A 16989-nucleotide genomic window follows, 5' to 3' on the forward strand; every position below is an offset into this window, starting at 1 on the left:
GCATGGTTGGACAACTTAGATCTGTGTTGAGGTCCATCTCATTTTAGATGGGCTGGGGACCTAAATCTTTCCTTTTCAGTGGAAAATTTTGTAGCCATTGAACTACAGAATGGTCTGAATTTTCACTGCCTGTTCACATATATACTCTAACATACTTTTTAAGAACACCAATTACCTGTTGTTCTGTAAAGGGGTGCTGGATTAGTAATTTGAGTTGTTAGAGTAGGGCCTATACCCTAAGAGAGAAGTGTTTGAGTCTGTTCCTAAATTAGAATCATGTAGCGTCCTAAAAACTTACTTTGCAGGAACAGCTGCCTTCATTGTCTGTCATAACTGGGATGAAACACACTTGTCCATGAACAAATTGCCCACTGCAAAGCAAGTGTTTCTTGTCATTCTCGCTATTAATAATGTAGTAAGCTCCATATTACTTTTTTCATATAGAGTTAAGAGTGTAATTTTCTAGGGTCCAAAGTTGAGAAGTTAGGGCAAATACATTGGTTATTTTCTTCCTCTCTTACAGTTTGAGGTGAGGGCTGTATTTGTCCTTCGTCTTCTTTTTTTCCACTCTCTTGATCCTTTAATTTTGAGCCATAGTTGTTCTTAATGTGAACATTCAAATACTGTCTTGTAAGCAATATAAAATTAATGTTTCTGCTTAGATATTAAAGATGTTTCATCTCTTAAAGCTATGTATCTGGTATTCCACTAAACAGTAATGTTTCTAGTAGAGATCACTGCTTTTGGCCACATTGAAAGATTTCTTTTCACAGACTTTTTTTGAGAGATTCCATAAGAGCTTCAGAACCTAGAGATGCTACCAAATTTCATGTCGCTTTAGTTTGCCTCTAGACCTCTGACCAAGATATATTCCAGTTCCTTATTACACTAAAATGAACTAAAATGCATATAAGTTTGCATGCTTTCTTTAGAACAAAGTAAATGCTAATATTTCAGGAAGTCAATATTATGCCTCAAAGGATTTCTTTACAATTTTACAGTAAAACCATTTTCAGTTTAAATGCCTTGAAAATTCTATCTTAAATTCTGTACAAAATAAGCTGAAAGCAACATTCCATTGCAAATTAAAATTTTATCCTAAGTACTTGCATTTCTTTTAAAAAGTCACTCCAAAACATTTCCAAGTGTTGCTTAATGTCATTTACCTGTAAGAGCAGTCAACATGTGGAATAGATTCAGTGTATGTATTTAGGCCTTTCATTTAAAATTAGAGTTTTATAACACTTTGCCTGCTCTTTAAATCACAGTAGAAAGTTAATGTCTTTTCCATGTACTCCTTGGTTATGAAGGGTCAAGTCTTATGTGTACTTGTGGTCTTGTCTTTTCTTCCTAGAGAGTAATACTTAAACTCTGTCTGAAATTACCAGCAATGAGATGTACACGTGTTTATGACCAGCTACTGAGTCACACATTTTCCACCACCCTAACACTTTCAAATTGAGATTTCCAAAATTTATTCCAGTGTTCGATACAAACAAGAAAAAAAAACTGTACTGATGTTGAGTGCAGAATTAATTATTCTATAATGCACAACTGATTATGTACTCATCTTGCACCCTCACACTCAGCTACTGAGAAACTGCTGCCAACAAATCTCTGCTAAATTCATCACAGTTAAATCATAAATCCTATTCTGAAAGTCAAAAATCGACATGCACAAGAGCTGATAGAAATCTGATTCAGCTGAAATAAATAATTCCATTTTCTTTTCAGTATACAGTCTGAAAGGTTAGAAAACTGTGCTTGTTGCACTTAAATCTACCAAAGTAAAGAAATTTGGCATTATAAGATTTCAGAAAATTCAGGGTATTCTCTCTTTTTGTATTGCAGCCTCAAACACTCATGGCTTTGTATTCTATCTTTTTCCAATAAGTGGCCACCAAAAAAAAAGAATTTACTCTTCTCTTATCTGTTGAACAAATAGCAATTTTTGCTGGATTTTACCTCCCATTTTTAGTGTTAATAGTTGCCAGATTCATGGGGTTTTCCATCTCAAAGTGGTCACAAACATGTTCAGACATTCCACCACATGATTAAAAAAAAAAAAAAAAAAAAAAAAAAATCTGAGTTTGGTCATAGAATCCAGTCACCTGGGGGCCAGCCTGGGAACACACTGATAAACATATGTATTGACTGTACAATTCATGCTCCCTTAATGAAGTTCAATGAAATGTGAACCGTAAGAAAGCAGCATCTAAAAATTCACTTGAAAAATGTGAGTCTTAAATTGAGTAGAATGTTCAGATGATTTTGACTTGTGTTACCTAAGAGCTTACATTTGTCCTAGACAATATCGTTTCAGTGTAACTTGTTAATAAAGATTCATCAGATGGGCTGCTTCTCCACTTCATCATTGAACTATAGAAGGATGAGAAAATAGGAGAAAGTAGATGTGCTGCATGCTATGCTGAAAAACATTCGAAAATATGTTATCATGCCTTTCAAATGAAATTTGTTTTCTTTCAATCTTTTAGCAAAAAATGATAAAAATTATGCAATAAAAGAGATATCCACTTCCCTCTCTAAAGTACCCTGTAGCTGAATTGGTGCTTGTTAACTAAGTAGTTTTACTTTAGTGCTCTGGTAAAGCCTAATCCTCTCATGAGTAAGGAATATTGGTAGTTTTAAGTTCCAAACAGCAGCTTACTCTATGAAATCTGTTAGTCAAGTTTGCTAACAATGAGAAGACGATAACTACTAATCTGTAGGTTGCCCCTCTGCCAGCCCATATTTCTCAGAATTTTTATTTCATTAAGACTTAAGTGAGCTTAAATCACTTAAAACCTTAAAGAGCCTGACATTTCTTTTGAAAATAGTTACTTCCTTTGAATGTTCTCCTATTTACATGGAATTGCTCACATATCTGACTAGATTGCCCACTATCTGTTCTAGATTGAAAGTTGGATTTGTCATTAATTTTTTCATATGGGTTTAAACCAGAACATTTTCAACTGTGTTGTAAATGTGTTCTAGGGATATCCCTTTTTGCAAAGCTGAGGAAAAATCTGTTTATTGTAACTTGCAAGACATTTCAGTAATACACGGTTCTGTCTTTTGCAGATCTGGTTTGCATTTGTCAATGGCTTTTCTGGACAAATTCTTTTTGAAAGATGGTGTATAGGTCTTTACAATGTGGTAAGACAATTTGTGTGGCTTTAGTTTTTAACCATGAATGTTTCTTGAATAAGCAATCTTTAAGCAAGTCCTTATCTCTAAAGTTTTCCAATTTTTTTATTTTTAAACCATCTACTAGATGTTTACAGCAATGCCTCCGCTAACTCTTGGAATATTTGAGAGATCCTGCCGAAAGGAAAACATGCTGAAATACCCTGAGTTATACAAGACTTCCCAAAATGCACTGGACTTTAATACTAAGGTAGATCTTTTTAAAAATCAATCATAATACAGCAAAAATTCATAGGAATTCAGTATAGTTACTCTTTTTGTTCTATTCTGCTCATAATTAAAAACAGAGGGGATTTTTATATCTGCTATTTCCAGGTGTACACTTGTCAGTGAGTGGTAGAAATCATATATATATATATATATATATATATATATATTCATTTTTAGCAAGTATGGAAATGGACAACAAGGATTTAATTTTTTTCAATCCCTTTTTCTTTTTTCACTGCTGGTAATAAAGCTGTCTTCTATAGGCAGAAGTGATTAGACCTCACTGTCACTGGGCTGTATGTATTTGTACTGTTATATGGAAATGGATTACTGAAGCCTGTGGAGAAGTGTTGCAGAGAACAATAAGAACTGTCACTAGATTTGTAGAGGGAGGGACATGGTACTATTCTTTGTCAATTTGGAGTTGTGATTTTATGGTTTAATTTTGAGTTTTGGGAAAAAATACTTAGAGTCAAGAATGTGTCTGTGGATCAAAAGGAATCTGAGGCTACTTTTGGTGGGAAATGGGTGACATTCATCTTAGAGAGGTTAGCATAAGTAGTAGTAAAAGAATGTAGGACTCTTTAATAAATAAAATATATGAAATTTCTACAGCATTGCCCATAAATAATTTCTTTAAGAAAACTAAATTAAACTTATTCCCGAATCTGTGGTTTCATTGAGTACTTGACTTTTGTAAGAGTTTCTTCTGATTTTTTTTCTTGCAAATGTAATTGTGACATTTCAAGTAATGTCATTTTATGTTGAACTTGGGGACATTTTCGATACATCCTTGAATTAACAATGCCTACATGTGATGGTCTGTAGTAGATGTGCAGAGCTGACGCAGCATAATTAGCTCTTATATCTGTGCCACTTGTGCTGTATAACTGCAGTTACCCCAATATATATATGTGTTTGTCTAAACTATCTTTGTTCGCTGAAGCAGATGAGATTTTTCCCTTCTTCCTCATTTAATCCCTTCCCCTACAAAAGCCGACCTGAAAGCTGTAAGGACGCTAGGTAACAGAGTCTCGTGTCCCTGCTTTACAAATATGAGACTTCTCATGGTCCCGTGAATATAGACAATTTTGTGTTGTGATAGTTTTAATAAATAACTAGTTGGTTTCTGTTTTAAAATAAGCTTTTAGTATTTTTATTATTGCAAAGATGTATTTTTGACTTAATCGGAAATTCTGTGGCTGTTCCCATACAACATTTGCTATGAGTAAATGTCTACAAACTCACCAGCTACAAAATTCCCACCTATATAAGTTGAATAGTTGGTGTTAAAGATTTGGAAACATTACTGCCTTGAATATTGATGCAGATATTTGTTATGGTAAAAGGGATCAAAGGTTATGAGGTCATGACAGAGGTTAAAGGATTAGCATGGGACAAAAAGAATTGGTCAGGAAAATGGAAAAGTAGAACTAATTTTTCTTGCACCCACCTGTGCTTTCTGTCAAATAAAAACTTCTGGTAATGACATAGCAAGAAGGAGAGACAAAGGTTAATGAGTAGCACAAGTTTAAATGTGCAAAGTATTGGAGTGTAAATTGGATCATGCAACCTAGTGTAGCTGTATAATCTAACAAAAGACATTGAGACATTGTGGAAAATGTGAGACAAGCAACTTAATTTCAATTGTTTGAACACCTTAACACTCAAAATACACATCAGTTAGTTACAATAAAAGCCATAATAGTCAAAAGCATTGTTAGTGAACATAATTTCCATGCTGATGGAAATGGGCTGCATATTTTTTATTAAGTCTTTTTATGTCATTATGCAATATATGATGGAAAGCATTAGTAGATTGTTTATCCTTAAACGTATTGCAGTTCTTTGCAGAAGGCATCTTTTACAAATGAAAATAAGTTTGAAAGTAAAACTTCAATTATTTAGCAAATACATTAAAGGAATTATAATATGATCAAACTGTGCTCTTCAAGAATGGAGCATGTAAAGAGAAATTTAAGGAAGAAACAGTTTTTTGTCCTTTTTGAATTCCTTTGTGTGTGGGAATATATAGATTAGGCATGTGTGTAACTCAGGTTTTGATTTTTCTACTATCTAAATTTATTCTTACACTAAATGCAAATTATAAAAGCTAGAGTCCTTTTTAATTCCCTACTTAGAATGTAAAAATTGTTCCAGCTGTCTGGTTTAGTTTAATTTTTCTGATGGTATTCCCATATGTTTGTATTTTATTTTCCCTTCTGAATTGAAATTAAAAGGAGGAGATAATATACACTTTTTTTCAAAGCATAAAAATAAACAAATGACCCATGAAGAGCTAAGAGGCAGAAAGTGCCTGTCAGTTATATTACTTCACAGTGGTGGCCTGACAAAAACACATTTTGTGAATCTAACACACAGATAAAAAGAAAGGTCAGGGTTCACAGAGCTAGTTTATTGCAAATGGTTCTCATGGATTTTCTGTTTTCTCTTTCTTAGGTTTTCTGGGTTCATTGTTTAAATGGCCTCTTCCACTCATTCATTCTGTTTTGGTTTCCACTAAAAGCCCTCCAGCATGGTAAGTATTATGAAAAATAAAAATAAAATGTTGAACAGTACGAAATATCTAAATATTACCTTTTTTCTAAGGGAAGCTTTATAAATACTAACAGTTCAATGTGATTAAATTTCAAGATACCATTTATAGAACTAGACCAGATGCCATATACTTACAATGTTTTATTTAAAATCTGTGTAAAAATTGGAAAAATATTATGTACATATACATTTAACTATCTCAATAGGGTTTATGTAAACTGAAACGAGATCAAGAAAAAGAGATTGCTATTTAATTATGCTAATTTTTATAAAATACACTACCATGGTGAATACCTACAAGATCCTAAACTGCTACTGTCCCTTGTATTGTCTCTTTCATTTTGTCGACGTTTGTTTTTGTTGTGTATACATTCTATCCTGTTACTTCAAGGGCACTCTAACCTGCCAGTTTATATTTCTATGAGTAGGATTGTGGCAGAGGAACAGTGACATCTTGGACTGCTCAGTCCTGTCCAATTTTTAGTTCAGCTGTTGTATATGCACTTGAGCTGCAGAAGGAAGTGAGGTGGTTGAGAGTAGAGTGGTGTTAATTAAAGGAAATTTGAAACCACTGCTTCCAGTTTGCAGGAATGTTTGGGGCTGGGAGGGCTCTCATAAACGTGGGGGGTTTTTTTGCTTCCAATTTGTGGGGAGAAGAAAACCAAGTGTGTACATTGCAGCTTTTCTGAAAATTAGTCTGTGCTCAGTTTTAGTGATGTAGCCGAGCAGTCTGCCCTGGCATAGGGGTCAGAAATGTTCTCATGGACATCTTGAAACTGTTAAGACTAGATAGTGAGACAGTCACAGCTGCTTGTGCCCCAAAAGATTAGGGGAAAAACTTCTTGCACACTATTTTACACTCGGTAACTCCTAATGGGTAAAGGGAGGTGTGTGGCAGCTTGTTTTCTCTGAAAGGCCACTCACATCACACTGAATGTGAGTTCAGTGGGAACAGTTTCCATTGGAGAGGTTTAGACAGCCCAGGAGGAATGAGATCCCAGAATGTCAGTGCGTACTCTAAAACCATAATCCCAAATTCAAACTGAAATCCCTGTTCAAAGCTGTAGCCAATCCATGTGAGAGATTTATGCATTACACCATGGATAAGTGTTTAATGAGTTTATGTGGTGATGCAGAGTAGAGTTCATGTGTACATGGCAGAGCTGAGATACCTGTATGAGCACTGTAGCTCAGCCTTCCCAGCCCACAAACCCTGGTCTAGAACTGACTTGCTGGCAAGTGGCCTCTACAAGTCTGAACAAATTGTCTGCTGCCTTCCCCTTTCATTGCTAGAGAAAGGATGGGTAAGGCAGCAGAACTGGGACCTGAGGGAGTTGTGTACATCATGTGGTATAATCAGTATCTGGAATGGGTCTGGTGGTGCTCAGAGTTTTGCATGAAAGAGATACGAGTGCAAAATAAGATGTGCTATTAATTAAATCTCTGCTGTCTGTGTGTGTAAAGAGCAAAGGGAAATAATGCTGTTAGTTTCCTACGGAGTACCAGAGACAGGAACTTCTGAGAACAGGTCTCAGCTTCTGCCTTCTCTTAGCAAAGAAGAGGTGCAGGAAGATCCTGAAATATGAAAGGCACAGCTCAGCTTTGTGCCTTAGGGTGCTGAGTCCCAAGACTCTGGCTGGTGGAAATAGACTTAGCTGTCTGCCTGTGCTGTCTTTTTCTCATTATGCCCTTTACTGCTAGGTATATATTGTAAAGCAGTGCAGTGCATATTTGAGCATGTATTATTAGAACATTGAAAATCAAATCTTGAAGATTATTAAAATCTCTTGGAGTCCTTCTCCTGGTCAAATTCTCCTGTTTAGTCTTATTCTTGCTTATCCACCAGTTTCTTATCTGTAAGTAGAAATTTTCAAACTGCATATGTCATAGTAAAGCCTATCAAGAAATATGTGATCAGAGCATAAGCATGGATTTGTAAGAATTGTTTGTCAAAATTGGCTCCATGGGACCTTACCATTGTACAGTACCCAAAATTTACACTCCATGTGCTGTCACATGGATATGAAAAGTGACACATAAATTTTCACAGAAGCTTCTTCTGGTGCAACTTTGTCGACATAAGTGGCAGAAGCCAAACTTTTATGTACTAGTAAGTTCACCAGGTGCTTCCTCTTTTGTATAATCTTTAGAATAAGCCACGGTCTCAGCTTTTTTATTCAGGCTTCAGCTCCTGTAGTCCTTCTTGGTGTGCTAGTCTGTCCAGGGAGAAAATTAGATAGGGAAGTGTCAAACATGCAACCAGTATCACTAGAGCTAAGGATGCAGTCATTGTGAGCTCCTCATCATGGAATGGGAGACAGCTAAGTGAAGGAGGACTTTCAATCTAATATTTTTCTGTGGAGTTGTCACCTGCTGTCTCTTCCAGAATATCAGTAAATAGATCATTTTTTTCTGTGTTAAACTGTCTTCACAAGTCCTGAAAAGCTTGTAGAGAGGAACACTCTTCATCCACAACCAAAATGGATTTAATTTCAAGCATATATAAAGATGATATGAAGGCTGGAGAAACATTCAACACAAATATGCAAACATACTTAATTAGCAGCATTTAATATACTGTATGCCAGCTGAGGTAGTGGAAAAATAAGTGTTTTCAACTACTGGTCATTTTTTTCAGCTTTTATCACCATTTTTGTCACCTTCCTCTGTCCAGCCTAATCAGAGGAGTTATAAACCCATCCCTCAATGCCCCCCACAGATAAATACCTTTATTCTTCTCTTTCTCCCAATACAGCTTTTTAAAAAATCCTTCTTTATTATTATTTTCTTTTTTTGTTGTCTTTTATCCTTACTTGCTACATACACAGCATTTTGATATCTCTGTGTAAGGCAATAAAAAGCAATATCCCAGTGGTTAGAGCCTCTACAGTAGAGTGTTAGACTTTAGTTGGTTTAGTTGCAGTATATGAACAATCTTGAATGCTAAAAGCATTTCAAAACTGAACGTGAAAATGTAGCTACCTCAGTGGCATACACCTCACTTTTAATTGAGAATGAGGAATTTCCTCATAATAATTCCGTTGTCAGTTTTCCCATGTCTAAAAAGAAATTTGACAGAACTGGGATCAGAAAAGCCTGTGCTGTAAAAATAGTCATAAAATTCCGATAAATAATGGAAAATGCTTCAGAATCCTAAACTTAGGAAACACATGTGGTTTTTATGAAAATGTGATGTTTTATGAAAATGTGTCTCTTGAGAGCTCTGTCTCGGTGTAACTGATGTGTGTGTGTTTCCATATAGGCCAAATGGATATGTACTTACATTAATGCATATATTTGAGTTGAGTCAATTTTGAAAATTTTATGAATGACAAGCATCTCAAGAATTTAAACCGAGTATATTTTGTATTTTTACTGAAGTTGAATTCAGAAATATGGATAAGAGCAAAGTTTCCATACCAAAAATACCAGAATTCATGAAAATCTGACTCTAAGCTTTCTGCTTACTTATATGTTACAATCAATATATACTAAAACCATTCTATTTCACATTTTTCTGAAGGTAAGATGCTATATCTCTGATATTAAAAGTAACTCTATTTGCATTGCTACTGAATACAAGGTTGGTCCTATTGGTATGTGGTGTTACAAAAAGCTCCTGTTCCCTGCATAATCCCTGCAGCCAGTGAAAGTTTTAAAGCACTAAACATTGTACAAGTCATAGTTCTCTAGTGTTCAGTACAGTTCAAGATGAAATCTATTAGTACCCTGTAGAAAGTGTTACCATCTCTTTTGTATCAAAATTAGGATCATATACAGTGCTGTGGCAGATGTTTAAATGTTTTATTTTTATCCCTCTTTCCTTTTCCAGGTAGTGTATTCGGCAATGGCAAAACTTCTGACTACCTGCTCCTGGGGAACACTGTATACACTGTAAGTCTATATTGGCTCTAACTCTTCTAAGGATATGGTGCTGCTATTACTATTAATTCTCTTCATAGAAGACTTAATTCAGTGCAGTGCCTTAAGAAGTGCCTTAAGAATAAGAAATGGCTCTTGAATGACTCTTTGAGAAGTTTTGAAGTGCACTTTGTGTTCTAATTCCCATTTTTGAAAAAAAGCATTTCAGTAAAGATGCAGAAGATACATTTTTCCTTTCCTGTAAACTCTCTGGTTTTTTAAATAATGAGAATTACTATTCCCTAGTTAGCATGAGTTTCTGCATTGGAGAAATCTCAGGTTATTGATTATAGAAATGGTTTGTGGATTTCTGAAGATACAGTCCTGTTCTCTCTCTCTTAATTTATCATGAGGCCTTAAAAGAGGCATTGAGCCATATTGAGCAAAGGTTGTGGAATGCCTTTTCAGAGTCAATCAAACCATCAGAAGTACACCTGATCCATACCTAACAGTAAGCTTCTGTTACTCTCATAGATACTAGTCATTACTGGGTTTTTTTCGTTTAATCTTTTATCTCCTAGAATAAATTAGTAAAGCTAAATACGTGGTTTTCACTTACTAGATATGAATGTTACTCAATAGCAGCTGTCCCAAGTTCTCTCTTAGAAGCAAAATTAAATTTATGCTTACTGTCCTCTGTTCTACAATGTTAAAAGTTTAATTAATTTCTCAAGTTTCTTAGTGTTGGCAGGTACAAAAAAGAAATTAATTCTTCCATTAAAGTAAGGGGGCTGTAATATGAATTCACATCAAAATCACTTTCCTTGGGGAATAAGGAAACATCAGAACTGAAATAAAAGGAAAATATTCTAGACACATGCTAAAACAGAGGTCACAATGCTGCTCATCTGTCACATTCTGCAACTGGTTTTCAGCTAGGAGAGCTGAAACTTGAGAGGTTAATTTCTTGCTACTAACCTGCAGAGTGGTCAAGAATTTCCCAAAAAAACACTTATTTTCCTTCAGGTTAAAAGTTGGGGGATATACAGAAGTTGCAATTTATGTTTTCCTGCTCTTGCACAGGAGTTCAAGGAAATCTGGAGCATACGAGAATTTTGAGAGATTTTCAAAATGGGGGTGGAGAGTTTTATTTTTTTTTAAATCCGTGCATGTGAAGTGTATGGGCAGTAACAGTCATCAGTCATATCAAAATTCTGAGGCTAGGGTAATTCTCATTCCTCATACTGTTTTTAATGTGGTTTTAAGAAGTCTGCAGTCATCAGTTCTGCAAAAGTCAATAAGAAAAGAATTCAGAAAGTGATATAGTTTTGTTTCTTTGGATCCACAAATAAAGTCAGAAATATTCATATCATGTCCTGGAATTATTTCTTTAAACATAGATTTCAAATAGGAATATAGTGCTGTGAAAATATCTGTATGACCATTTTTGAGAGGTTTGGGGTTTTTTTAAGAAAAGCTCAGTCTTTATACAGAGTACCAGTTTGAGTTCTTTTTTCCTGGGTAGGATTCAGTGCACTATCGTAAGTTTGGATCAAGCAGAGGAGGGAGCAGTAAACCCCATATTCCTGAGGGAGTGGCTGTGCAGAGTTGGTGATTTTGTTAGGGGTATCAGTTATGATCCCATCACAGGTCAGTAAAGGCTATATACTCACACTGTGTATCTCCTTTCTCAGAGATCTGCAGTGTTTGTTTTGTGTATACATTTTGTCTATGCAGCGGGAATGTTTGATCTCATCCTAAAGGATGTTTCTTTTCATATGACTGACCTAAGTAGCAAACAAGTGTACCAAATGATTTTGTTGGGTTATTTTTCCATAATTAATTTTTTTTCACACATCCAAATACAGAACGCAAACTGGATAGACGAAGCAAATTATAATACTCATAATCATCCTCAATTTTCTTCTAACTGGATTTCACACATGTTTTAGATAATGAAATTGTGGTGCTGTGACTTGTTTCTTTTTTTCTTTTTTTGGTCCTTAATAGCACAGTTGAAATAGGAGATTTTGGGATTTCAGAATTGAAAGTATAAGCTTATAGGTGAAAGCTTTCTGGCAGTATTTGTATCCCTCTGTGCACCAGACATAGGGAAAGTTTTGTCATACATATTTGACTAGTTGCTTTCAGCTTCTGATGGAAGTACATTTCTTCTGAATTTCGGAGGCTGTTTGAAGTTCAACACAAACAAACTCACTGACGATCAGTGCTGCCAACTTGTCCAACACACTAGAATTTAAACTTTAGCTGTTAGAGTTGGAGCTTGGTCTTTATGACTCCTTTTTTCAGCCTCATGTTCTTCAGATTCCAGGTAAAGCAGAACTTGTGATATACATTCACAAGTGAGTTAAAAAATGTAATAACTATTTCTTTGGAAAACAGAAAACTTGTCTGAGTGAATTTCAAAGGAAGGAGATAAACAATTTTCATTTATCAATTAGTCCTTGGTGTGGGATTATAAACTTTCTCCTATTGCTCCTCTGTAAACTAAAATGGAGCATGTCCTACAAATCTGATATTTTCAGAGACTGCTCTATAAAATGTGTAAAGATAAGAAGAGTAAAGATCAGAGGGAATAATGAAAATGACATAACAGACTTCAACATGTTACTTGTATGCAGAACATAGGTCTTAGATTACCAACATTTGACTCTGGCTTTACAGGGTTTGGTGCAGATGAGTAATTTAGTAATGAAGTGAATAAAACTTCTGGTTGTTTTTTAAGTTTAGACTAACATAAGCTTGAACAATTGCAGGCTTTCAGTCCAGCATCTGTGTCTTCTAAATCTGTCTTGGTGTGGAAAGTTTTAGTCATCCTGTCTGTTATTAGAGGGTCTTCAGTCTCTACTGAAGAGGACTACTACACTTTCCACAAACCTTTCTGTGTAACCAAAATGTCATCAATAAAGATGCTAACAACTTGGTAATAGCCAGACTTAGAGAGTTCTGAGAAGCAAGGATAAGATTTCTAATGCAAAAGATGAGTTTTCCAAATCAAGTGAGTGGCCATTATTAATGGAAGCTGGTAATTCTTAGTGTTCTATTATTCTTTCATCACTGGGGTGTATCCTTAAATCTTCTACTGGCAATTTACTTTTTCTTGTCTTCTCCTAAAAGTTTAGCCAAACTAATAATTTCTGTATGTTAAGATTCCCATATTAAGAATTCCCTCTCTGTCTTTCTCTCCTTAAGTTTGTGGTTCTGACTGTGTGTTTGAAGGCTGGGTTAGAGACCTCATATTGGACTTTGGTAAGCAAATGTCTTTACCATATTCTCAAATGTTCTGTGCAATACGATGGATGAATAATTGTATTGTTTTCTTCTTATTTATTATATTGCATCCTTTAACAGTTTGTCAGCCCACACAGTAGCAAACTGTGGTTACTGTGTGTGGAAGGACAGAATATCCACATATAAAAAAATAATGCTCAATATTGAAAACTAGGACAAATTTAATACTTAAACTGTAAAAATCAAATTACTCTGGACTTACTGTAACTGAATTTAAACTGGCTTAAAATGCAGTAATAGTGCTGCTGACAGTATCATTTTCCTTTAAGAAATAGCTAAGTGAAGTAGTAGAGTTAAAGTAATACAAGGCATTGGAAATTTAATCCAATATATCAAAATAGCATTGTAAGTACGAAGTAGCAAAGATGTTATTTTATGTTATAATGCATCTGTAATAATTGTTCTTTTGTTTGTTTAACAGTTCAGCCATATAGCTATCTGGGGAAGCATTGCACTTTGGGTAGTGTTTTTTGGAATCTACTCTTCTTTGTGGCCAGTCATTCCTATGGCACCTGATATGTCAGGAGAGGTAAAAATATATTTTAACTAACACCCAAATGTGTGAAAAAAATATTGTTTCAGTCTGTAGCACAGACCTAATCTTTACTGGATCCTTCTGCTTGCTAGAGGTGCATATGTCATTCTGTCTTTTATACCTTCAGTATGGTAGCCATGCTTATTTAAAATACAGTCAATTTTTACCCTTGTGAAAATGGAGGTCAGCTAACGGGCTGTGAGTATGTGCTCTAATGAGAAAGTATAGACAGGTAAGCTGCTCTGCAGTTCTTAGGTAAGCTTTAATTTTCTAAAGAAAAGTCTTACCAAATGCAGTACTCAGAATTATAGAGCTTATTTTCCTGGAGCTTTTTTTTATAATGAAGTAACCAGTAGTAGCCTGGTTAAGGCTGTTTTTCATCTTGAATTCTACTAATCTGCCAAGTACTTAAAACTGTGAAATGCCTCAAAAAAATTTGAGGTGCCATAACATTACATGAACTGCTTGTCATGCACACTTCCTTTTCTATTAATGCACTGCTTGAAATGCATTATTGTAGTGTATCTTTAACCTTTTGACAGTAATTAGTGGTTTCTCATTCATTTGTAATCCCACTTGTGTAAACCTGCTCTGAATATTCCAAATTGGATTGAATCCATAAAAGATGCTTATTTGCTGCCTTATCTGATTTAACTGGAACTGCAGTCCCACATTCTCGATACTATTCAGTTCCAGAAACATCTGAAGTATTAATTTCACAGACACTAATGTCTGCTTCTGGGCATGACCAGTACCTCCTGAGCTGAGAAGCGTGGTGTGCATTCTCAGTGGGAATCAGAAACTGAAAATACCTGCTTGTGTCAGAAAGATACTCTTCTAATGGTTCTCAAAGAGTATCAACTAAATCAAGCCTTACACCAGTGAAAGAGAGAGTCCCTTTAACTCCACCACTATTGCGATGTAATTCAGCAATTTAAAAATTTATGCAGGATGTGGGAAATGTAGGTGCATCTCTCTCCCTCACTTGAAAGTAATTAAGACCCATAAATCCAGCCTCCTATATAAACAGTTACAGGAAAAAATTGTATGTAGGCATTTCTGTAACTACTACATTATAATGGACAACACGAGGCATTACCTTAAGTACTTGGACACCTAAGGGAAAGAATTTTAAATTACACAATTTCTAGCTGGTTTTCCTCTCTATTATAATGTCTTATCTATGTATATATGTAGGTTTTGTTCATTACCACATTGCCTCCACTACTCAAAACTAATTCTGTACAGTATTGTAAATTAAAGTAATTGAAGCTCTCATACTTCAGCATTTTTCTTCATATACACTGTATTTTATTGAAGAAACAAAATGTTTTTGGAATTTGGTGTTTTTAGAGATTTTATGGTTTTTAAGACAGCTGAACTTTCATGGTGATAAGCATAGTTGGAACAAAATGATGCGTTATACCTGTTATGACATAAGGGTGGCTATTTCACTATTGAAATAACCATGTTTTAGTTAGTACATTTTCAGACTCTGAAGCTGCTGTGAAAACACATTTTTGAGGGAATGTAATTCCCGTGGTCTTGTAGAAATGGTTCTTTGTTAAAGAGATGTAGCTGTCTACAAAAATAATTCTCTTGGGGTTTGAATTCAACATTGTGCCAAAGTAGTCTGATTTATGAACCTAAAATCATTTATTTGTTGTGGTAGAACTTTATCTGTGCTTAAAATGGAATGGGTAGTCTTATTTTGTTTGTATGTTTGCTTATTCATGTACTGTGTATATCGTAGTTTTGGTGTATGTGCATGAACTTGTTTGAAGGGAGAAGTTGTTGACTGAGGTTGGTTTTGTTTCCTTACTAAGAATATATTTCAATGTCTATGATGTCAGAATAAAGTCTTCTAAATGTATCATAGACCATTAAAGCTTATGTTCAAAGCTCTGGTCTAGCATTTTGCACTGCACTCTGTGTGGCTAAAAGTCCTGTGGATGCGTACTGCAGCTCAGACTGGAAGCAAGATTTTTGACTGCTTTCCTGGAAGCCACCGTACTGACTGAGTGGTCTCTGGCAGGGAAGAATTCACTGAGTTTCTTTGTAGCAAATCAGGCCTTCCATAAGTACTCAAACTAAAAGATTCACAGATTTAACTGTGCAAAAGATTGTGGTATGACAGAAACAAATCCGTATAAGCAACTCTGCTTGCATGTGCAAATACTGGTTGTTTAATTTCTTCAAATTCATCCAACTACATTTGGCAAAAGTTAAATGAATGTGTCAAAAGCTGACATCTACTTCTTAGCTTTTTGTCCATTTTAGCTGGTCAGATCTGTTAAATTATGCTGAAGGGGATATTATGCATTTTTTGTCCCAAATGTGTTCATTAAAAATGCCCCCTTTTTAATAAACTTCAGATTTATAGGTTATATATCTGTAGTCCTTAGAAAGCTTAAAGGTATTCTCTTTCTTCTTCTTAGAGCTCGTAACAACAATTCTGTCTCAGTAGGTTTATAGTCTTTCCAGTCAGTATTCTTGACATGACATTCCAGCAATTAAGTCCCAGCTAGATGATGTCTTCTAGAAATATCTTTTTCTTGTCTTCTTTGAAATAGAAAAGAACTTCATGAAAAATTCTAATAAGGACTCAGTCTTTCTTCATAATAATGTCATGAAAATAATAAGATTCTTCCTGCTTATTACTGGTTCTGTTCCAAGAAAATAAAATTCTAGTGCTCTCGAAGGGGAGAGAAAAAGCATATGGAGGTGATGGAAAACTCATTCATTGGATGCAGGGGAAGGTTTTCATCTAAATATTTTGAAACTCATTTTTTTGTATCCATTCCTATAAAATATTCAACTCTGATAAATGTGTTTCAATGGAGAACACTGCAAGGTAATGTCTTGAGATAAAATAGAGTTGTAACAGAAGAAAAGTCTGTTCATGCTGCTAAAACACTCTTATGTTTGAGCACTAAAGCTAGTGGCCCAAAGTTAAAGCAGTAGAGTTGTTGGTCTGTGTTCATCTTTTACTATCAAAGCATCACCCAATCACTTATTCAACAAAGAAACAAATATGTCACATATTTTTGCAAGTTCTCCTGACTTGTTACACTATGTTTTCCGTCTTTTTGTGTATCATTCCAATTGTACAGAAGATAATTAAAGTTGGCTTTTACATGTAGGTTGCTGTATGTTGGTGTCACAGAAGGAAAGATTGCAGAATGCCATGCTCAAAAAGAAAATAAAGTGAAATGAAAAATTATGACAGTTATAGCATTTTTTTCTCTGTTGTCTAGGTGTCATAGGTTAGCAAGCATAGTCCCGGAAGGGACGTCCTTGCTAAG

At 35.1% G+C, this 16989-nt stretch overlaps 1 protein-coding gene across 5 annotated transcripts in view; it reads left to right on the forward strand.

Annotated features, from left to right (window-relative positions):
- ATP8A1 (ATPase phospholipid transporting 8A1) overlaps positions 1 to 16989 on the forward strand; it is a 105955-nt gene that overhangs the window by 70581 nt on the left and 18385 nt on the right. For all 5 annotated transcript variants that reach the window (XM_042053005.1, XM_042053006.1, XM_042053004.1 and 2 more), the window contains 6 exons: positions 3082 to 3156; positions 3275 to 3397; positions 5878 to 5956; positions 9809 to 9870; positions 13051 to 13107; positions 13571 to 13678. In XM_042053005.1, the coding sequence (XP_041908939.1) occupies positions 3082 to 3156; positions 3275 to 3397; positions 5878 to 5956; positions 9809 to 9870; positions 13051 to 13107; positions 13571 to 13678 (504 nt within the window). The remainder of the gene's footprint in view (positions 1 to 3081; positions 3157 to 3274; positions 3398 to 5877; positions 5957 to 9808; positions 9871 to 13050; positions 13108 to 13570; positions 13679 to 16989) is intronic.

Source organism: Corvus kubaryi, unplaced genomic scaffold (assembly GCF_017639235.1).
Source record: "Corvus kubaryi isolate FWS band 111438036 unplaced genomic scaffold, C.kubaryi_AGA036_p1.0 split1-131, whole genome shotgun sequence".
NCBI classification, from domain to species: Eukaryota; Metazoa; Chordata; class Aves; order Passeriformes; family Corvidae; genus Corvus; species Corvus kubaryi.